The sequence below is a fragment of the Thermobia domestica genome, chromosome 8, assembly GCF_964235325.1.
Source record: "Thermobia domestica chromosome 8, izTheDome1.hap1.1, whole genome shotgun sequence".
In the NCBI taxonomy this organism is placed as follows: Eukaryota; Metazoa; Arthropoda; class Insecta; order Zygentoma; family Lepismatidae; genus Thermobia; species Thermobia domestica.
In genome coordinates, this window is record NC_137461.1 from 191,325,830 (window position 1) to 191,349,838 (window position 24,009).

A 24,009-nucleotide genomic window follows, 5' to 3' on the forward strand; every position below is an offset into this window, starting at 1 on the left:
TGATTCTTTTGCATCTGCTCAACACGAACAATCGAACAACACGAACACAAAAAAATACTTTCTTGTATTTATCGAGATCCCGAGAGCAGTCTCGTTGTTGCATGACTTCGCAAAGGACTGATAAATAAACATCAAGAAAAACAGTTTTCTCTTTTTGGGTTGGTTTATTCTGAGTTTAGTGTCCCTTACAGCCCCGAGGGTGAGATGTGGACCTAAAGCTTCATATGGAATGCAAACTTCATGAGCTCAACTTCTACCGGGAATCTAACTCGAATCTCCCACATTAAAAGCACGTACGGTAGCAACATAGTCACGAACATGCATTCTTTCTCTCTCTCTCTCTCTCTCCTTGATTCTTTCAACGTTTGAAATGTTGAAAACAGGAATTATTATGAAGTATTAAGGAGGGAACATACGATTCTGTCTTCGGAAAGTTATTTAAAAGTCAACATAGTATATGTACTTGAATGACTTCCTAATTATAATATTGTGATTTTGTTTAATATTATATATATATATATATATATATATATATATATATATATATATATATATATATATATATATATATATATATATATATGTGTGTGTGTGTTACTAGCGTTTGTTCTTCCCCCTCCCCCCCGCGAAAGTTTCTGGCGACGCCAATGGCTTCAAGTAATAAAAATGTTATAGGATAAGAGACAAAACTTATTGATCAACCCTTTATAGTGCTGACATACACAAGAGGAAAATATGTAATTATCGTATAGTTTTAAAAAATGGATGTGACAGTTACAACTGAAATAGCTTTTTTTAATTTTTTTTTTACTAAGATCTTTCTTTAAACGTACCACAATTTCTATATAGTTTTTGGCAATTCATTCACAAAAGAATATCCAGATTATTTTTAAGGAATCAGACAAATAAATGGTTGATGGTAGCTTAAGTAATACCAATAAAAGAAAATTTTACAATCAAGAAAAATTTATTGCTGTATACATAATTCACAGCAAATTTAATTTAATAATTGTAGGCCTTTGCATATTTTTTAATATATACATTACTAAACAAAAAGTATCGGAAATACTTCGAGCAATTCTCTCGCCGAAGAAATCTTTTCTCTAGATTAGAAATTATTTCCAAAAATATACAAAATACTCCTTTGCTTACGAAGTAATAATAACATAACATGTAAATTATAGAACTCTAATTGACAGTTGTAACGCGAAAGACACGCGATGAACAGGGAAAACATTTTCCCCGTAAAAAAATATGTATCTACATAATTATATATATACACACACACAAACATGTGCATCTGAAATTCACTATAACTGAAATTCTTAGCTTCTGAAAATTCTCTATTAAATGGAATCTATACAAAATATAAGAAGGAAATAAATATACATATGATGGATTTCCATCATCAACAAACTTTTAGCTTTTTCTTTGTTTGCTAGCACTAAAATCTGTAATATCATGTCTCTAAGAATTGTGAAATTTAATATAAAATAATGACAAAAGAAGAAAGGTAAGTCTTTGTGTTTGGTTGTTGACTTCCTTTTACATTACAGCCTGTTATATTTACCAATTTTATCAAATAACTTCAAATTATATTTTCAGTATCCATCTAACAATATTAATAATATATAAACACAAACAGTTTGCTATAAACCGTAAAATAATTTGTCGTTACCCGTTCTCACAAAGTAATGAAACTCTGCTTGGAAAAAATAATTAAAACGTATTTCTCTGTTTTATTAAGCAAAACAGAAACCACAACAACATGTGGAGTGTGTCAAAAATAAACACATGCAGAAAACTTAAATTCATTGGTCAATTTTAATCTGACAATATTTCTTAGCTGAGTTTCGACAACCTTTGATGTTTCCAAGTTGTACAGAATACTATACAATTTTAATACATTAACTGCCTGCAGTAAATTTCTAACAACTGGAAATTATAACTTCCACAAAACACATCCATACATATAATCATTTTATATATATGCATGTGTCCTTGTAGAGGTTATGTATAAATACTTTTAATGGCAATTGAAGTCCCATTTACCCAAAAATTACTGGCTGTAAGGCCTACAGTCTTCTTAAAGCTGCCACACTTAATGACGATGAATTTTTAATTTTCCTCGCCGGTTGTACCGAAGACAGAACTGTACTTCCTTCGGCTTTCACTGGTGATCCTAATTCCTGAAAATATATAGATCTAATTTATCAAAAAGAATGAAAGCAATAAATTACGATCATCAAAAACGAAGCCAGAACTTTTTATATGGGTATATACAATGGTAATTAAAGTAGAACTTTTCATATAGAGCACACAATGGTAATCTCTCCCACTTTCTCACTATTATATTATATTAGGTTTCAAGTATATTAAACATTTGATAAAATGTTATTTCAAGGAACTGAGGGATTATAAGTAACAACATTTTAGAATGCGGACAATTGAAAAACAATTGAACCATTTTATTAGGGTGTCTCAGGCACAACCCTTTAGCTACGCCTATGACGATCATAAAGATTTTAGTCTACCACAACAGTCCACATACGAGTATCATTATTGCGAACTCCTACCGATAAAGTGATTTACCGACAGTAAGATCTTTAGTATAGAAAAGTTAGTACCCGATGTCTAGAACTTGCAATTGGAAAGAGCATCGCCTTAAGTTTTTACTTATCTAAATACATATTATAGGGGGGGGGGGGGATTATTCACATGTCATCAATTGTGTTTTCTCTACATGGAATTTTCAAATAAAGTCGAAATAACATCTTCAGTCATAAAGTTGACATATGTGGACAAAGTATTACAGAATGTTTAAAGACATATCAAACTCATAGTTTGCAGTATCGTTTCTCTTAGTGTAGTATTTACAGTTAGTTTTTCTACAAAGACTAAATGCCAAACTGACAGGTAGCACAAACATGATACGAACGTAAACCCAGTTTTTGTTTATATTATGCTGAGATTTTATTTTTAAAGTCAATAAAATTACTTATTTTTAAAAAATCACATGAAAAGTTAACAACTCTAAAGTGAGTTTCGTATGAAGTATGTCCATTTATGTGCACACTAGGTCTTAACTAATACATATTTGAATTATCTATTGAAATAATAATAATAATAATAATAATAATAATAATAATAATAATAATAATAATAATAATAATAATAATAATACAAGGTTGCGTTATATAGGATAGATAGATGTAAAGCAACCTTGTGAACACATTACCTTCCGTAACTGGGATTGGATTTCAATGACACTTTGCTAATACATTGAATGTCTTAATACCGCGGCCCAGTTAGGCGATGGGTGTTGTGGGTGCAAGGGGGAACTAACTCCCTCTCCCATATAGACATGACAATGATCCTGGAGCAAGAAAGATAGAACATGCGCCACTCGCAAGCTTTTGCACGACTGAACGTGAACGAAAGTGGGCATAAATGTTGAACAATGCGTAGTTTTTGAGATCTAGCATGAAAAGTATTGAAACTTTTAAATTTTTCCGGGCTACGACCATCGTCACGCACGTGCTTTTTCGCGTTTTTACCATGTCCTCACTTTTTCTCTATGTAATATCAGTCCTGATTTTTTTGCAATAATTTATTTACATACAAAATTACTTTGTGGTCTAAGCAGCAATTTTTAGCACTTTGCCCTCCTGAGATATGATGTCCCAAAAATGGCATTAACATCGCAAACTTCAAATTTCATATCCCCATAAATCTGCGGTGCCAGTAGTATCTTAGCTCCGGATATTTCTGCAGACTTTACATACAATAGTATTAAGCACAAAACTTATGACCCCCCCCCCCTCTCCACTTTATGCCATTCCAAAATACAGTCCCTTTAAAAGTGTAATTTCCTGTACTTATTCTGGTGATTTCATGTAGCTATTGGTTTGCTACCCAGCATATTTATTTAGAAGCAAGTGTATATATTTTCCTTGTACGTCAGTCTCTCCTCTAAACATTCGTTTATGTTTGGTGTTTGATTCGTACGTCCTGAGCAACTGTAGTTTTGGCACACGCTTGCAAATACAACAATTGGCACTCTACCGACAACAAAGATGGCCGCCATTCAGGAATACTTGTACATACGACAACGTTAATAGTATTATTGACCTTCTCATACACAAGGTTCATCACACTCAGTTTTTTATAATTTTCGGAAATGGTCGAGCAACCACTTTCACTATTTTTGGACTTCTTCAGATGGATTGACCCTCTACCAGAGCGCTTCAGAAATTTCCCCAGCCTCTATACAATAGGTACCGACGGAAACCTGAAGATAAAAGCGGATGAAGCGTTTTGCTGACTTCACCACCCCATCAATGTACCAAAGTCAAGGAAATGTGAAGCACATATTTTCTTGAATCCACATCGCCCGTAGGCCCGCAATTTATCCATAAATGCTTGCTGACATGTACATATGCTAATTTAAGAATATCGTATTCGTATCTAAATACTGGTGTGTTATTATTACTATTTATATGTTGTTTAAGCTATTGTTAAAATAAACTACTAGATCATGTATTAGCTATATTTTATTGGTATATTATATATAGTATTAATCTCGGGGCCATGGATAAGCTACTATTTTTTCTGGAAAAGGGAAGACTTTCCTCTACCCCCTGTGGCTTAGCAACCGCAAACTGCACTGGAGGTCGCGAAGGACTTAATGATGCCAGATTTCTAAACTGAATGAACTTGTTTCTCTCTGTTTTGAAGGTTTCCATTCCAGATTGTCATATGGGAACAGCAGAACCAACTTGCATTATGTTAGTATTCGAAAGTTTTCGATAAAGTGATATGTTTATTTATTGCCCATAAAAGATCTGTAGGAAGAATGAGCTAACGAAGAATTTAATTTTTTAAAAACGGATTCTATTTTCTTCAGGATGACATTTTTTTAAAGGAAAAAAAAGTATGGAAAGGGAAAAATTTACTCACTTAAAAGATAAATATTTATTATCAATTTCTGCAAGAGCCTAACTTCTGGGGCTATAGTTTACAACTTAAGGCAGGTAGTAGTGATTTTCCTTTTTACCCTTTATAGTTTTCCGATTTTTGCAAGCCATAATAAAATGAATCAGTTATTTGTAAATTTAAGCATGATTTTTTTGAAGTTTATATATATATAAAGAAAGACAGTATGTCTTATGTCTTCATCCACGATTGAGTAACAACACAAAAAGAAGTTAAAACTTCTTTTTGTATTGTTTTGAAAATTAAAGAAACGAAGAGAAGGAAGTGAAAATCTTAGCTTGGAATGCTTTCTCAAAAAATTTCATTCCTTATAGAACGCTTCAATTTATTGTTTATGACCATCAATGTTTTTCACAGTTGTCAGTTGATAAGTTTAGTTCTCTATTTTCCCTTGAGATTTTGTTCGAAGAGATTGTAGTATGCTGGTGGTGTTTACGTATTTTCTCGCTGATTGGAAGTGTCTAATTTCTTTCGGCGGTACCAGATGATAAGCAACCTGGTCCTTCTGGCCAGAGAAGTCTAAGTAACAAATAGAAGAATCGTGTACTTGGGAGTGAAGCAAAGCAGAGGAAACAAAACATGAAAGTTTCAGGGGGCTTAAGGTGGTCGAAAGGGGCTCAAACCCTAGCTACCCCTAGCTAGGGTCTGGTTTTGATATGAACATTGGTTAAGAAATCCGGGCGATATGTATCTTTTTTAATTAATGCTAATTATTCAACACTTATCCCCATAAAGCATTTAATTTTCTTATTACTAAGTGCAAAATTGACGTACATTACTTTCAAAAGTCAAGGATGTAAAATTACTTAAAAAACTAGAAAATTTTCGAAAAAGAGGATAAAGAATTATTTGAGAATCGAGACGAGACGAAATTTTTTCAAACTTAACAAGACGTCTCGTCTCGTGGACAACACTAGTCAAGGCTGAGTTAAATCGTTTTTGCGCCTCCCAAAACCAATGACCTTACTTTAATCAAAAGAGATCACATATCGGAATAATATAAAATAATTATAAACAACATATATTTAATATCACCAGTTTATTGGCTTTAATGATGAAGCCATATACCCAGCCCACGTCACTAATCTTAGGATACGTTTTCATGTAAGATATTTGCACTCAATTGAATTACATTGATTTCAATACAAAAGTAAGTATTTACAGATATCATTCTCAACAGCTTGTTTTCAATTTTATTTTAAGTTTCGTTACTGACAGATTTATCAATCGAGTGCAGTAGCGTAACTAGAATTTTACTCAGGGGGGGCCAATGAAGGGCACAAGAAAAGTTTGAGGGGGCCATCTCCAATGAATGAATTTTTTCATATATATATATATATATATATATATATATATATATATATATATATATATATATATATATATATAATTGTGTGTGTGTTTTCAAGGTGAATGTTTTCATCTTTGTTGTTCATGATTTTACTCTTTTACGGCGAAAGTGTAATAATTTACTACTTCAAACAACTAGGATACATTAATACAATTGATTTCCAATATAAGCAAGTAGTAATTTAATTGCTGCATTTAAAATGTGTGTGGCTGGTAGATTTAAGTGGAAGCAGAGAAATACACTTTTACAGGTCAAGAAAATAACTTAAAAGAGGATCTTTCTATTCTTGTGGGCACCAGCAAACTTATCAACAACTTCTTCAAGATCTAACGATTTAGCAATTTTCTTTAATATGGAAATCCTAATCCTAAGTTTTCCTAAGTTAATCCTAAGTTAATCCTAAGTTTTTCAACCTATCATCAGTCATTGAATTGCCTATATATCTTTAATATTTTGAAACATGAGAATGGCCTTTCACATGTAGCACTTAGAGATTATATGTAAGTTGTTGGTTTCTAGGAATGCGTTTTTGTAGACGCAAAGATGAACGAAATTCACCAAGGAATCAACTTTGGTTTTCTCTCGTCTTCATACAACTTAATTGTGTTTGGGAGGATTTTGAGTTTACATTTAATTATTTCCAGATCACTTTCATAATACTGGACCATATGCTCCACAATGTTGTAATTTAGAAAGTTTTCATCTTTTCGATGTAGAGTGGTGATTGATCTAATGATTTTGCTACATGATCCAAAGCGTTTTTCCGTCTCAGTGATTGCTTTATCAATAGTAGGCAGAAAAATGTATCTCAATATATTATCTTTAGAAAATTCGTTTTCTGCCTCCAATGAAGAAAGAGATTAATCCAAAATGAATTTGTGATATTTCGATGGGGAATGTCTAATTCGTTTCCACAAGGAACCCCTATAGCCTATCTGTTTCCGGCTCTGGAATTTCAGGACCATTTTCTATGCATATCGACAAATATTCTTGATAAATTTGTTCGAATGTTGTTCGTTGAGAGTCATATTCTCCAGACCACATTTTCGACAGCGTTTGAACTAGTGAATCTACAAGAATCAAACATTCCGACATGTCTACATCTACTTGAAATAAGGCGAAGTTCAAAGTTACAGCATGGCAGCAGTAATATTAAATTTTACCCGAAAACATTCCATCTCGTATAGATGACATTTATTTCCCGGGTGGAATGATGGAAGTAAACAAATATCACAAGTTCCAGATTTGGTTTAATGCCGCATAATAATATAAATAGTTGTTTGGTAGATAAACTGTATTAATAATAATAATAATAATAAAGTAAAATGTGATGTACGAGGACAAAAGTGCTTACGAGACAAACGTCGCACAGAAACAGGAACTGAACTCTAACAGGACAGTGATTTGCCGTTCCACCCCACTTTAATTTATAAGCCTTGCTCTTCAAGCTTAAGTTTCACTCTAAATTAAACTGCCAATAATTATCATGTATTCTTAATATTTCAGAAAAATGTCAAAATTTCACGCTCTAAAAAATGGTAGCCTAATCAGTGACGAAACTAGACATTTGGTGCCCAGGGCAAATTTTGCGATTAGTATCCCTTTCATCTACATCCACACCAATAAATACACATATTAGTTTGCTGGTGCCCGGGCAACTGCCGAGATTCCAGTATCTTGTTTTAATCTGGCCGTAGTTCAATTACTTTTTGTTACTTTTACCCTTGAGCTCTAAAACTGAGTAATGAATGTGCCTTTACGTTATTAAAATGATGAAGTTAGCACTCTTTGAAGTAAAAAGAGGAAATATGTTTTTCTTTCCCTAATATCAAACAGTGTTAGAACAGACATTTAAATCGGGACTCTTACAGCAAAAGAAGTATACGTGATCTTTTTCTTTCTTTCGTTTGTTTACCTTCACTACTTTTCAGAATTTGACGTGAATTCAAATACACAAACACTTCACACCCACACCGAATGGCCAAAGCTCAGCGGTAGAACATCAGCTTAAGATTCGGAAGATGGTGTGATTTATCCCTCGTGGATAAATATTTCAACTGAGGAGATTACCAAGATTCTTCCTCGGTGGCCCTATTGACTAATTTCCCTTATTTCTATCCTCTGAGTCTCGGATGTTTCAAAGCCTTAAAATAAATTCAAACGTAGTTGAAATAACGCTACTATCCTATATTCGATGCTAAATTAATATTGTAAGTTTTGAGATTAGATTTAAAGGAGAGGCATTAATTAGTATATCCTGTTGAAAATCCATGTCACCACTGTATAATTCCTACAATGTAATTTTCTCAGAAATGCTTAATTTTCTCAGAAATGCATATTTTGACGCAGAATTAATATAAACCTGTGATAAAAATTTGTATTCACTGACTGAACTTACTGAATGGAATATCTGTAGACCAGTCCCACAAACATCAGATAACAGGATGATACAACCTGGTCATGGGAGTAACTACACTTTTACACAAAACAGCATTACTGCCGCGACCAAGTTGTATCATCTCGGTATCTTATCTGATGGTTAGTAGTAATCAGGAGATAGTAGCACTGGGTCTGTGATAAATTCCGGAATTTCTCTAGTAGTAGCAGATTTGGAATTAAGCTACAGTTAAAATAATTTAAAACAAAATACTTCTGAAACATTTATTTATAAAGAATCACTGATTTCTGTTAGCCTCATTTCCCCAGGCTTTAGTTAATAGAATAGGTCCACCAAGCGCTGACTCCGTTTTCCTTAGAGATCGCTAATATCGCTTATTAACATCGCAGCAGAAGGTTTCTACTTAGTTGCCACGACCAAGAGCGTTAGGAAGTTAGACGTACTAGAGACAAGACCAGAAGGTAGACGAGAAGGAGAACCAGTACCAGTAGCAAATAGTAGGTGTTGATAGTATTCAGTATCTTAATTTTCTCGAACCATTGGGATACGAACAGCAGAGAAAATGACAGAAATAATAAAAACTTCTGCTCTCTTCTTTTACTGTATATTAAACAAGACTTCTCGATTTTATTTGATAATAATAATAATAATAATAATAATAATAATAATAATAATAATAATAATACCACCAAATTATTTAATGGATGCTATGCATTTGTTCTATGTCGCCATAATCGATGGAAATTAATTACTTAGTGTACGAAGACTTCTTTCGTTCAACACGAGTGTAAAGTTTTTCTGCAGTGCATGCTATATGTAAGGAAGCATCTTTTATTTTAGTATGACTTTCAACATTGAAGCAAATCAGAATGCAGACTGATTTTGCTTTATTATTATTATTATTATTATTATTATTTTGTTCTTTGTCAAAAACAAAGAAGACAACCAGATAAGGGACAGAGGTTAAAAGGAATGTTCAGATGCTGAGGTCAATGCATGCATCTTACATATTTAGATAAATTAGATCTTGCTCTGCCGTATCGTGACAAAACGCTGTAACTTTGGCGAAGAAGTTTTGCGAAAATGAGCCTTAAAGTTTTCATCCGAAAATGCGATCTGTATTGTGTAGAACCAGTGTAACTAGGCAATAATGGTCAACCAATCAATTTTCACCAAATTTAATCACACAACATGCATTTACGTAACATTACATGTAACCATGTGTTTTCAAAGTCAAGATACACTATTTCTACACGATACAGATCACATTTTCGGATGAAAACTTTAAGGCTCATTTTCGCAAAACTTCTTCGCCAAAGTTACAGCGTTTTGTCACGACACGGCAGTGCTGTACTCCAAACAAAAAGGAGCCTGAAGATTTTTGCTCGGAACGCAGACTATTGCAACATACGATATTCTGCAGTTGGTAACTTTGTTGTCGAGATATGTTTCGGTAGTAGTTTAACTTGCGGCCACTATTAATTCACCGTTTGTCGACCTATAGCAGTATCACTCTGTGTGGGGGGCAGCTAGGGGGGCCAAGATTTTGAGCAAGGGGGCCTGGCCCCCCCGGCCCACCCTTGGCTCCGCCACTGATCGAGTGCTAATCAAATTTGCAATTTTGCTGACATTTTGCACTAATCTTTGTTTCTAATTACCTGAGGATATTTCTTTAATAAAACTAAAATTATAATATTATAAAAATTGACTCCATTTTCCCTTCTCAGGAACGGAATTTAAAAAAAAAAAAAAAAAAAAAAACGAAGGTCGCGGCCTGTAATTTTTTAATAAGTGTATGTGCTGAATTTTACGCCTTCTTAAGCGAATCCTCACATTCGGCATTTTCTAAACAAATAATCGGAAATTTGAACATTAATACAAACCCTCTCTTTTCTTCTATAGGAGCGAAGTTTTCGCAATCGCTGAAACGTGTTTTCGGTTAATTTTAATGAAGAATGTATCCCTTAGTTCCATCTTCTTAACTTCAAGAATTGATGATATATTCTATTTTTAGTTTAAAAAAAATGAACTCTATTTCACTCTCCTATAGGACATATATTTTTAAAATTCTTTTATTAGCCCTTGCCTTTTGACAAAGGAATATCCTGTACAAATCCATGTTTCTATCTATAATAGTTTGAGTAAGGTATTGATAAGTAAATCACTTGAGATATAATCTTTTTTTTTTTTTTTTTTTTAATTTTTTAAATATAATAGTGTATATATCATTTTAAAAACTCCTAAATAATTCGTGTTCAGTATTGGTATTTTCGCCCTATTTGAATTATGTTGTTGGCACTCGATCATTTAACATTTTTCTTAGATCACTTTTTATTACACAATTCACAAGTCAATACGTTTCCACTACGGTTTTCTCAATGGCTTTCTCTAGAAGAAAGAACATATGGTGTCCAGACATTTTCAAGAAAAAATGTGACAACCTTGCCCCTCAGCACGTGCAGAAAACACTTTTTCGGTCACTTGTGGTCATGCTTGCGGAAGGGGCTGTTTCTTACGAAGGGTATGGGTAAGGGACGCTTATCGGTGGCCGCGAATGTATCTTTCATCTCAAGTGTTATGTATTAATTCTTTGAATATGTGACCAACTAGATTATGTTCTCTCTCTATTGCGATATTTTTGTCATCCTCACAACTTTCCATACCTTTAGTTCTTATAAGCTTTGATTCAACCACAAAACAATAAAGATACAGACAATAGCCTGGAGTGGAGCTAGATATTTTTCAGATAGTTTTCTGTTCAAAGGCTGGAGAGTTTTTCTTTTGTTCGCCTTTTTATATACCGGTATGGATTTCTTTGTCTAGCCAATGTTTCTTTGCTGAGCTTCTCTACCTATATAAGCTAAAGTTTCTGTAGAACAACAGCTTACGGGTAGTGAGACTATTGCTGGCCAGCTGAGCGTCTCTTGGTGGTATCCCTGCTAGATTTCTGGGGCTCTTTAGAATAACTATTGTTATAATAGCTACTCTGCCTGTTGGCAGGTCCTGGGACTAATGATTTGTTGTTGTTGTTCGGGCCTGGAAATGTTACATCTAGGTTTCTCAATCTTTAGCTTCTTAGAGTAGTTAGGTCTATTCTAATTCAGTAGTACCGGAGTTCGACTAAGATACTCAGATATTTAGGAATCGCAAGTAGATTTTAGAAATGGAATTAGTCTTTGATTATTTATGCAGACCCTACACGTTTATTTTTGAATTAAGTGAATCTTTAAGTTTGAAAATATGCAATAGGTATCACTCGACGAGCGAAGGAGTTCAGGCGGTGGCTTTGAAACTAAAATATAAACATCAGTATTACCAAACGGTTAAGAGTTCTTTTCTATTATCCTGTTCTGTTATAGATCACCTCACGTCAAGTTAAGGCAAATAAAATTTCAAACTGTTTGTAAGTTATTTTGAGAAAATTTTAATTGTACTGTCACCAGCAATAAAACTAAAGAAGTTCGGTGTTGCTTCAGTAGTCGTTTTAACCACCACAATTCTCACTCATTGCAGCACACTTGGCGTGTATGCTCTCGTTGTTGAAATCTAGTTCTGTTGACTAGGTACGAGATTATAAAGGTGTCTTACAGCGTCCAACATATTGTCTAAATGGTATCCTGAGTGGCAGAATTCTTTTGCATTCAGATAACTTTCTTTTTTCTAGTTTGTCAGTTAACTTGTTCGCAGGCTATGGAAGTATACTTCCCGCCCAAAACTTTTATTTTCTGATGTCCTTGAAAATACTTCTTCCTATCTTAATGAGTATTGTAGTATTACCAGTTTGTAAACTATTTGTTATCTGAATAGTTCTAACAAGAACGAAGACAGATTTAAAAGATTTAAACAATGTGTAACATTAGAGTGTAATAGGTGAAAAAGCTATGTTGAGTAAAAGGAACTTTGTGCCCTTAAAAAAAGGGGAAAAAAATTTTCGTTGTGAAAAAAACAATAGTTAAATGGGTTTGAGTTGTATTTAAAATGTGTATAACATTTATTGTAGAAAATAGTTGGATGTCTAAAAATATGCATGCTCTAAAGAAATGAGGAAAGCTTTATATTTTGTTAGGTGATAGTTCGAGGTCAATTAAAATGTCGATGTTTGAGATCAACTAAATAAGACAGCATGGAGTTTTGGCATTAAATGTTGTTTCATTGTTGACACTGATGGCCAATATAACAGATCTGTGGAAATTAGACATAATAGAAATTTCAAATCTGACAGAAACGAAGTCAAACAATCGCATGAAATGACTTTAAACCATTTTAATGACGAAGGCCGGTACGAAGTTAGTCTCCCACGGAAAGAATGTCACGGAAACATACCTAACAATCGAGTACAAGCAGACAAGATGTGTTTTGCTTACAGAAAAATTAAAATAAAAGGAAATCTTTAAGATTTACGTCTCACGGTTATGCCGGTTAGGCTAAAGGAGACGGTGATGATGAGAAATGAAAGAAATGGTGGAATGAAGGAGAATGAAGGAGAGTGAACTACCACACAGAGTAGTTTTCAAAAAACATCAGCGACTACGATTAGAACATTTTTTGTCGCTTCATGTAAAATACAAAATTCACCCTCGTTGAACGATTACTTAGAAAAAGATCAGATCCTTGTGGTGTTGATTACTGACATTATCTTGAGATTTCAAGAGCACAAAACAGGGGTAATCTCTACTATTAAAAAATTGTTCCATTAAAGCTGTAAACAAAATGGATTGTGAATGTTTTATTTTTCTGTGGTGGAAAAAAATTGCTAAAAGAAATTTAAAGTGTATGGGCATTGCAGAGTAGTTTTTGGTGTCATATGTAGCCCATTTATGTTAAGTGCTATTTAAGTACAATTCTTTAAAGAATGTTTCTTCAGGGTACAGTCCGCAGCAGAAAACCTGTAACATGAGCACGTAAGTTTATTGTGAAACTACGCCTAACAGCGCAGGGAATCAACATAACGTCTAAGTGGCACGAATCACGCCAGGAGAAACCTCGGCGTCCTCCCCTGCACACTTATTTTGGAGCAGAAGACTATGTCGTTTCACAATAAACTTACATACTCATGTTGCGGGGTTTTTTGCTGCGGACTGTGCAAGGACGCAGCCGAAAAGTTAGAAGGCTCATTTTATGTTCACAATTGAGTTACGTCAGTGCTTGATAAAGAAGAGTTCACCTTATTTCTTAAACAAGCTAAAATAAGCTGAGACAATTTGATTTACGCGGTTGAGAATATAACAGTGTAAATGATAACAGCGAAAATCACGAAAATACTAGTGTTCTAAGCATGTTATAGAACAAATAAAAATATGTTATCATTTATGATTTGGTGTGAAATTCTTTCATTATTTCTCACATACGCGTACATGTTTACTCTCTGGTCACAAATATTGTGAGTAATAATGAAAGAATGTATTGAGACTCCTTGCAGTAAGATAACATCGAGAATATACAACACAAGCACATTTATTGAACGAAAGGACTACATCTGTTAAATGAAGTCCGGAACATGTGAGTGCAAATTCAGTTCAGGTTAGTTGAACTGGATCCACTTTCTTTTGCTCTCCATATGAAAGACTGCAGTTTTTTTCGATAAACGTTCTCTTGTTAAGTGCTATCAACCCAATTAGTAGCTCGTAATTTGTCATAATATATTACCGAGTTTATTTTAATAGGGGTAAGTTAGAGATGTAACTGATTCTAGAACATCCATCTCTACCATAGCAACTGAATTTTAGACTCATATGCTTCACAGCCAATTTAAAATCCAAGTAAATTTACGTTGTGCAAGTTGATGTAAGAAAATTCATGTAAACAGAAATGTTTCGATGCCATCTGTGTAGTTATGTCGTTATATTGTGCCTTCAGGTGTTAAAGGAGCATTTGAAAAATGCGAAATTGATGGTTGTATATAAAGAATGCCGTTATTAAATAATGAACTAATCGCTGAGAAAAGCAAGTCAATTTTATTATAAAACTAATAATTTGTGACAATTCCACCAACTAAACACTTGGCTTCAGACACTATGACGTACATGAGAATTAACAGGAGATTAAATACTACGAGACAGCTAAAGATTTCCTGTAACCTGATTGGTAGCTGACAGAAAATCACCTTACAGTATCAAAAACAGATAAAAACCTGCTAAAATCCTTTCCTCCCCTGCCGAGACTATATACACATATACTTAATAACTTATTCCACTTTTTTTTTTTTTTAATTTTAATTTCTAAGTTCCAATTGATCACATTATCACCTTCAATTTCAATAAATCTTTCCTCTTTCCATCTCCTGATCTTCCTCCTGTCTTCTTGGCCTAGTACTTTTACCTCATTCCAATTAACTGCGTGCTCCGTCTCTCTTATGTGTTTGTAGACTGCATTTCTCTCTTTCGAGCATTATGTCATCTTTATGTTGATTAATTCGCTCTTTTAATTTCTTTCCTGTTTCTCCAACATAGCACATATCACACTCACTGCGCTGGATTTTATATATAACTCCTTTTTTCTCTCCAATATTCCTTCCTCTTCTTTTCAAGCTCTTGCTTCCTTTCCTGTACATCGAGATACCTCCCATTTTTTAGCATTCTTTTTGTTATTTGTCTTTTCCCATACTTTCTCTCCCCCACCATACCACCTTCTCTTTTTCCATTTTATCCCTTTCCAGTCTTCCTACTCCTCTTTCATTTTCTCTTCCTCCTTTCTTGGTTTACTTTCTTCTTCTGAACTCCAATTTCTTCTTATCGTATCCATTTCCCTCTAACTGCCCACGGAAAACTTTTATATCTTCCTCCGTTCTCCCTCTCTATTTGTCTATCTAATCCTCTCTTCCACCACTCACTCCTAACATGACAGTGGTTTCCCGACACACAACTTTTATTCCGTGATTACCTCACTTCCTTCTTTCTTATCCTCATGTCTAAGAACACTATGGGCTCTTCTTTTTCCACCTCCAGCTTCAGTTGAATGCCTTTTGTCCAATCTTCAATTTCTTAGAAGTATTCTCCAGTTGTTGTTTTGTTCCCTTCCAAATCCCTAAGCAGTCATCAACATATCTACTAAAATACACTAGTTTGTCCCCTCCATTTAACCTTACATCCTTCCCTCAATTGTTCATAATAACCTCTGCTAACACTGGGCTCAATCTTCAGCCTAAGTACAGCCTCTCCTTAATTGTAACTAATTTAACCTTAATTTTAACTAATTTATCACGTACGATACTGTAACTTTTCACATAGCTCTCAAAGTCTGTCTCAATACTTCTCCATTCTAGCCATTAATTCTATGATCTTTCATCAGCTCTGTTATGACCCTTACTATGCTCTCCTTAAACTTGTGTGTGTATACAGTTTCCGAAGTGAGAAAGAGGTTTAGCAGGTTTGGTATACATTTTTGGTACTGTAAGGTGATTGGCTGTCAGTTACCAAACATGTTAAGGAAGTCTTTAGATGTCTCATAGTATTTAATCTCCTGTTAATTCTCACGCATGTCATAGTGCCTCATGAAGCCAAGTGTTTCGTTAGCGAAACAGTCATAAGTTATTAGTTCTATAAAATCGGTTTGTTTAGCTCAGCGATTAGTTTATTATTTAATTATATATAATAGGCAAAGCTAGTATAATGGAAATTACAGAAGGAATGCTGATATTTCTTCACTTGAAACATTCTCCATGTTAGATTACTTCTACAAACTGTTAGTAGACGGTTGGTCTGCAGAGGTTGGAGGAATGATACAGCAAAGCACAAAGAGGCTGGCTGTTTCGCTTACCAATGATTTGATTGGTTGGAACAACTGCCCATCAAGTGTGATATCGGGTTGCGTGCCGGTCAATCATCCAGATTTACCGTAAATTACATTTGTATTATATCTTCAGGTACTTTCAAGCATATGAAAGTGGGGAAATGCAAAAATATTTTACAAAAGCTGAAAGTTTTCACCAAAAATTTCGAAGTAGCTTTTCAGATATAACGAACTTGAAAGTGCTCATATAAAACTGATAACATTATAAAATGCAATGCATATCATCAGGAACTACCAATTTAGAGTAAAAAATAAGTTTCCAGAAATATGTCATGTACCTCTTTTACTCAATTATTTTACTTGCTTATATTAATTTTTACTAACATTTTTATTTAGTGAATGCGATGCATAGTGTTAATGTTCAAATAAAATTAAAATAGTAAAATCAGCTTGCAAAGAAAAAGAACATGATTAATCTGACGGAAGAAAGTATCGTCTGCGCCTGATGGTTTCTAATGATTTGGAAGATTCTCCAACAAAGTAATGCTCATGCAACTATGGCGACCTCGCTACCCAGAAGTAGCTGCCAGATTTGTGATTTCATACAATGAAGTACTGAAAGAAACCTTTCGATATTTCAAGTTTGTTGGTTGGACTGAAGTTTGTCATCCCTTTCAGCACCAAGACTATATGAAGGGTAAGGGGGGAAAAGGAGGAATGTCACAAAACTGCATTTTCGAGAAAACGTAGTTTTTATATTTTAAACCGCATAAGAAAGAATACGGTAGTCAAATCTTTTGCACATTTTACATGGACATTTCGACATCTACGCATGCATGGCATATACTGTCAAATAGTACCAAGAGTCACCAACAGATAGGACAAAAAACCCGATAAAGGACACATATGGACATTCCTTGTTTTTTCCCCTTACCCTTCATATGAGATATGAACCTATAGTTTATAAGGTGGAATCCGGAACAAATTTGGTAGTTGCGTTTCAATTTTAAGGCTCTGTCATAGAGGACACAATTTCAAGTTATGTTATACATCCTGTTATGAAAGGAGTAAGATGTTACTGTAAGCAAACTCTTAAAGAATTTGATATTTACAGATTGGAATCGAAAGAAGAATCGTTGAAATATTTTATGAAAGAGAAGTTTTCTACAGCAGTAACGAATAAAGTAAACCAATTTGGTAGAGTATGATGCAAATATGAGCTCATTACATTTACGTAAGTGATTTGACTTACTGCAGTTACAATGGAACAGTTACAATCTAGCAAATCCTGTTTGATCAATACTAATCCCATTTATGTGACACCAGTACTATCCATCAACCCAGACTAATATTTAACTTAACAAAAAACTTAGGTGAAAAATTATACCATTTTTATTCATATACTTACCGTTAAATTATTACAGCTGCCTAATCTCATCTGCGATAACTGTGTAGATGGAGTTAAGTTGGTTGAATTACCAAATGGACTTATCATTGTTGATACAGCTCGCTTCAATTTGTTTGGAGTTTTATTAAATGTAAATGCTTTGCCGACTTTATGACGAGTTTTCGCAGCAAACCTGTAAGAAAACAACACATCAGCACATGCATTATAAGTTGATTATTGCTATGAACGTCATCATTTCGTGAAAACTTGAATAACTGTCGCGACTTTTGTCAGTGATAAGTGCTATCTTAGAGTTCAACCGACAGTGCCCAGTCCGAGTAAAACACAGAAAAGAGTGAACCATCACTTTCAAAAGGCCATGACAGTGGAGTGGAAAATAGATAAGACGTGCGAATACTCCTTGGTTCATGTTATCCTACGATGGACAGCGAACTAGCTGATCACATCTTAATAATATTGATTAGTTGTATGAAATGTGACTAGAATTGTTCACAGTATTGACATCAGGTCATGGTGACACCAAATGAAATAGTATCTATATTCAATACAGGAGATGTTAATGCATATCAAACAGATTAAAATACCGTTGTTTAGTTTTCATGCAATATACAAGCAGAAGACTTAACTGGTGAGTACAGAAAAAAAAAAAAAAAAAGACTTCTTTATTAAAACCACAACAGAAAATGTCTTGCCTGGATCAGTGATCATGGAGATCCAACCCTCTAGGTCAACAAAATATGTAGTAGGCAAGCGACTTCAAAGTGATCTACATAATACAGTGCAAGTTGGTAGAGGATAAACACAGAATGCGCATGTTGAAACGACATGGATTCAGCACGCTTGTCTTTTTAAATAAGTCACTGTCCAGAAACCGTCACTGTCAATTGCATCATTGGGCGACCATATGCATTCCTTTACGAACTTCGTGTAGCCACTGATTAGATTATCCACTAATATTGTGCACTATGTCATTAGACCCAAATTATTCAGAACAAATTAAAGAATACTGAACAGTTCAAATGAATGGTGTATTCATTACATTCATACGGAGAAACAAAATTGAACATTTATGACCGTTGTATGAAAGACCGATAATAATAATAAATAAATAAATAAATAAATAAATAAATAAAACAAATTCTTTAAAACTGTGAGGTAGCTATTAGAATAGGAAAGATACGCTTAAGTTGCCAATTAATAGATCTTAAAAAACAAAATTTCAAACTAAAAGTCCCCATCGATTCCATGCCGACTTTTCTTCCAGAAAGTCCGAAGACAGAGCTGCGGAACTTCGACACGAGCACACATGTGTTCTTGTAACTTCAATAGACCCATATTAATTTTTCAACTTCGAATAATGCAGAATAAAACGAGCTCATTTTGATTGTAATGTAAAAAAAAATCTGAAGTACTAAGCTTTCTATCAAATTTTCGAACTCTTCATCACAATTTTGATAATGAAGCGATTATGGAATAATACACTATTATTTAAAGAAGTTATTGAAAAAATCATCAAACAATCGTTCATAAAGTATGAACACTAAGTTCTTTCGTTTAAAAGTTTCATCAGAAAACAAGTAGTAGTGAAGACAAAAGAGTATTTTTTGTGCGTATTGCTTAACCGTACAAGTAATTATTACTCATCACAATCTATACCAGCTCTGGTCGAAGACGATATTCAGTTGAAAAATACTGTCAGGAGAAAAGAATATACAAGCTGGAAAAAAAAATTGAAAGATGAGAAATTGCAAAATAGATTTATTCGAAAATTCGAAAATATTTTCAGCAAGAACAGGTGGTTATCTTTTGCATTAGTAATTTGGTGTGCTTCTTCTCGATCGATAGACATTCTGGGCACTAATATATTAAGGTTAGTGTAAAGGGACAAGTTTAGCCGATAGATGTCACTACAGTCTTCGTATCTCTCCCATGTATTTTTAACCTTTCATGAAAATTTGCATCAAATTTTTAGAGAAGGAACTTCATAACCTATTAAAGGGAACAATCCGTGCCGATTTTTTATTTAGAATTTTCTTCATTATTGAAACAGTTTCATTGTTAAAGGTTTGGATATCCATTTCAGCAATCAAGCCATTTCAACAATAAAGAAAATTCTAAATAAAAAATCGGCACGGATTATTGCCTTCGATAGATTATGAAGTTCCTTTTCTTAAAATTTGAAGTCTGTAGGTTGAAATTTGTAAGAGAAATCGTGAATTTTCGCTAAAGATAAAAAATACATGGGAGAGGTGCGAAGACTGTAGTGTCATCTAGCGGCAAAACTTGTCCCTTTAAACCAACCTTAATCGCTCAGTTTCAGTAGCAGTGCCGAGGATAAGGGATAGCACGCATTCACACCGTTTTGTGTTCTTGCTCCCTCTACCAAATATTTGCATAAGTCAAGTAACCATGCAACTAACGTTATAAATATAGCATTCAATCACACTGGTATGTATTCATTAACTGACCAAAGTGAATAAATAGATTTAAAGTGAAATACATTAAAGTTAAATACGGTGGGTGAATATGAGAGACGAGAAAATTAAATTACCCTACATCAGGGTTTGCCCAAGTGGACCAGCCCGAAAATACTATTGGACCCACCTGAAAAAACCCACTTTAAAACCCACCTGAGTTTTTGAGTTATTTGTTAGTATATTATTGGTACAACTAAGGTGATCACATTGAAAGTGATTTTTATCAGATTTTAGACTTTCCTTGGGCGAAATAGAGGCTTTCACGTTAAGGTGTACAAGGTGTGTAAGGTATACAACAACATTCAACATAAGATCTTTATAAAGTTCTGAATGCACTAAATGAATTATTTAAAATAATAATAATAAAAAAAAAAAACCCTTAGCTTGAGGTAGTTATAGAAGAAATTAATGTATGGATTATGCTTATAGCCTATTTGAAGTAAAATAAGCAATTTTGTACTTCAGAAAATACTTTCCGTGAATAGTGTGCTCGTCCACTCGGCGACACCACTCATACCACTACGGGACGTTATCACTCATACGTTTGACGGGTTTAAGGTCATAGGTGCCGGTACTAATAGTACATATATAAATACATTAGTATAACTATTATTTCTTACCTTTCATGTAAAACACAAGTTTCTTCAACTAAAATTTGGTTTTCCAACAATAAGTTTAGTTCAGTCATTTGTTGCCATTCTTCAAATAAGCATTCTGTAGAATCAACACCAGCAATAGCGTAAAATTTTTTTTTCAAATTTAAGAAGCTTAATGCTCGGGGTTCCGAAGACACTGTAACGCTTACTATTTCAAGTGCTGAGTTCAAATTTCCGTACTAGTGGAAGTTTTGATGTACACGCCGTGAAAGAAGTGCTCGGGAAATTCCCGAATTAAACGCAGAAGGATCGGAAATGAATACTTCAACAATAAAACTATTTATTTTACACTCAAAGATGTTAATTTTATATAAGACATTTTGAAGCATTCATTTATTTCATACAACATGAACTGTATCTTTGGTTTAAATGAATAGACCCCTTTTGGTATTCATTTGGCGAACGTCAGTTAGGCTTCTGGATGACTTTATCTACATTTGTTCGTTTGTCTGCCGAGCTCCTTCATGGCTAAGCGGTTAGTGTACGCGTCTTCGGCGTGGGAGACCCGGGTTTGCTTCCCGGAAGGAATTCGTGTGGTTCGGATTCCACGTTAATCAGTAGGTCCCGTCTCATATAGCCTCGCTGTTGAAAGGGACATTAAACACAAAATCAACTCAACTCGTTTGTCTGCCTCTACCACACACACTACAGGGTACAACTTTCGGCCTTCTATGTTAAAATTTTCAGAATACAAGCACGAGATACTCTAAATTTTCTGTATAGATTTTGGCGGCATACCAACGTAAAATATCAAAATGGAGGTCATTTTTTCAAAACAGCGAGTATCCACGCTACGCAGCGCAATTTTCAGTCTTTTACAATGAAATTTTGATGGTGGAAGCACGAGATATGCTAAATTTGCTGCATAGATTTTCTCAGCGATCGAATGTAAAATTTCAAAATGGTAGCCATTTTTTGAAAACAGCAGTGAGTAGAAAATTGTCGCAAATATTGTTATTATTTCATTTGTCGATTGAGAACATCAAAATAGAAAATATTCGTCTCTGTTATGATAAAGGAGAAAGACCTCAATTTCTTACTGAAATTTCGACTATTAAACTAAAATCCAACAGTGAAGTTAGTAGCGTAAATAAGCGTTAAAAAAATTAAAAGCTAACGAAATTATAATAATGTACGTTTAAAGATAATTAAAGAAAACAAAAGTATAGGAATGATTGGGAAATATAATGGAGACATGCGGCCCAGCGCAGCGAAGTCGCTGACGCTCTCGCCTTTGGTGCGAGGGATTCTGCGTTCAATTCAAGGTGGGAACAAGGGGTCGAAAAGGTATAAGAATTTATTCACGCCAGCCATCTTAAGTGAATTTCTTCCTGGGTTTTCTTCATTTATACCAGGCAAATGCCAGGATAATACATAACTTACAGGTCCTAGGCTGGTTCCTTCCTCGTTCACTTCCCTGGATAGCGTGTTTGCCCTTCTACGTGACGGACATAGATGTGGATAATGCCCAGAAAGATGTATACATAAATACCTGAGATGTCTGCTTCGAAACTATTTGTTCTCGTCATGATAAAGGCTAATGACCTAATTTTTCGGTCATCAAACAGTTGTCACAAAGAAAAAAAAGAATAAGGTTTGAAAGGAGAAGTACTAGAAGAGAAAACGAAAGAAAAGCTTTAAAAAAAAATGTAACGAAGATGAAAGAAAATAAGGTCTTGGATAAAAAAAAAATACTACCGTATACAAAATAAAATAATATTAATTGCAATAATACAAATATTAGTCATACGTCTCGCAATATTTAAACAACCAAAAGTGCAGGCGTATATATACGCCGTGATCGACCGTAAGTGCAAGGTCAAACTGGCCCAAGAGGTAATGTGTTAAGCGGACTATTTAATATGGAGGTCGCCGCTCTATCAGTATCTTCAATCAGTTTCTAATAGCAGTGATGATCAGTGCTCAACAACGTCTGATACAAAACGTGAATTGTTAATCCATTAGTCCAAACTCAGGCATAATGGTGCAGCATCAACCTAAAACATTTGGCATGCAAAAAGGGGAAAGTGCAATAAACTACAGCACAGCAACTCGTTGGTTCTAAAAATTCCGTGCAGGTTGTAAAGATGTCAAATATCAGCCAAGGTCCGACCACTCCAGAGTAATAGACTCGACACGCTATTGAGGACAATTCATCTACCAGCACACGAGGACTGTCAAACCAATTGGGCATGTTCCAGTCTACTGTAGTGCATCACCTTCACAAACTCGGTATAACTATCAGGAGCTACAACATTGTGCCACATAAGTTAATCCCAGCTGCAAAATCCGTGTGATATAGATTTCATGAAGCGAGTGTCATATACGACAAAAAGTGAGTGTTTTTCTTAAATCGAAAGCACAAAGACAGTGGTTGAGCAAGGGCCAACTTCCAGAAACTGTCATCAAACAGGAAAATTTTGAGGACAAAGTCACGCTGTGTGTGTGTGATGGAACTACAAGGGAGTAATTTACTTTAAGTTCGTTCATAAAGGTCATATCATTAGTACCTTTCTTTTTTTACCAATCAGTTGGAGCGGATGTGTGTTGCACTACGCCAAAAATATCCTGCATTGATAAAGCACGCCCTGCTGCAACAGGATAACGTAAACCCACACTTGGGTCGAAAATCGCAACAAAGATGCAGGTACAATGAACTTAATGTCACAATCGACATATAGTCCTGACCTTACTTCGGATTACTACCTGTTTCGGCCACTTCCTGAAATAACGAAGCTTCAACAACCAACAGGAGGTAGAAACAGCAGTGATTGATTTCTTCACCTCTAAGGACAAGACATGGTATCAACGTAGAATCGAGAAACTTGGCAGGAAGCTGGCTGCGCACAATCTAACATAAGGGACTATACTTTGAATGTTAACCTCTCATTGTATTGTAATAAGTACACGTATGTTGTGTACTGGAATATTGCAAGACTTATGACTTTTCTTTCTAATAATAATATAAGAACGAAACAAGTACACACTGAAAATAG

At 34.5% G+C, this 24,009-nt stretch overlaps 1 protein-coding gene across 2 annotated transcripts in view; it reads right to left on the minus strand.

Moving 5' to 3' along the window:
• Positions 1 to 948: 948 nt before the first annotated feature.
• Positions 949 to 24,009, minus strand: part of pbl (epithelial cell transforming 2 pebble) — a 286,114-nt gene continuing 263,053 nt past the window's right edge. For both annotated transcript variants that reach the window (XM_081769346.1, XM_081769347.1), the window contains 2 exons: positions 17,881 to 18,052; positions 949 to 2,189 (listed from right to left, as the gene is read on the minus strand). In XM_081769346.1, the coding sequence (XP_081625472.1) occupies positions 2,076 to 2,189; positions 17,881 to 18,052 (286 nt within the window). In that variant the 3' untranslated portion in view covers positions 949 to 2,075. The remainder of the gene's footprint in view (positions 2,190 to 17,880; positions 18,053 to 24,009) is intronic.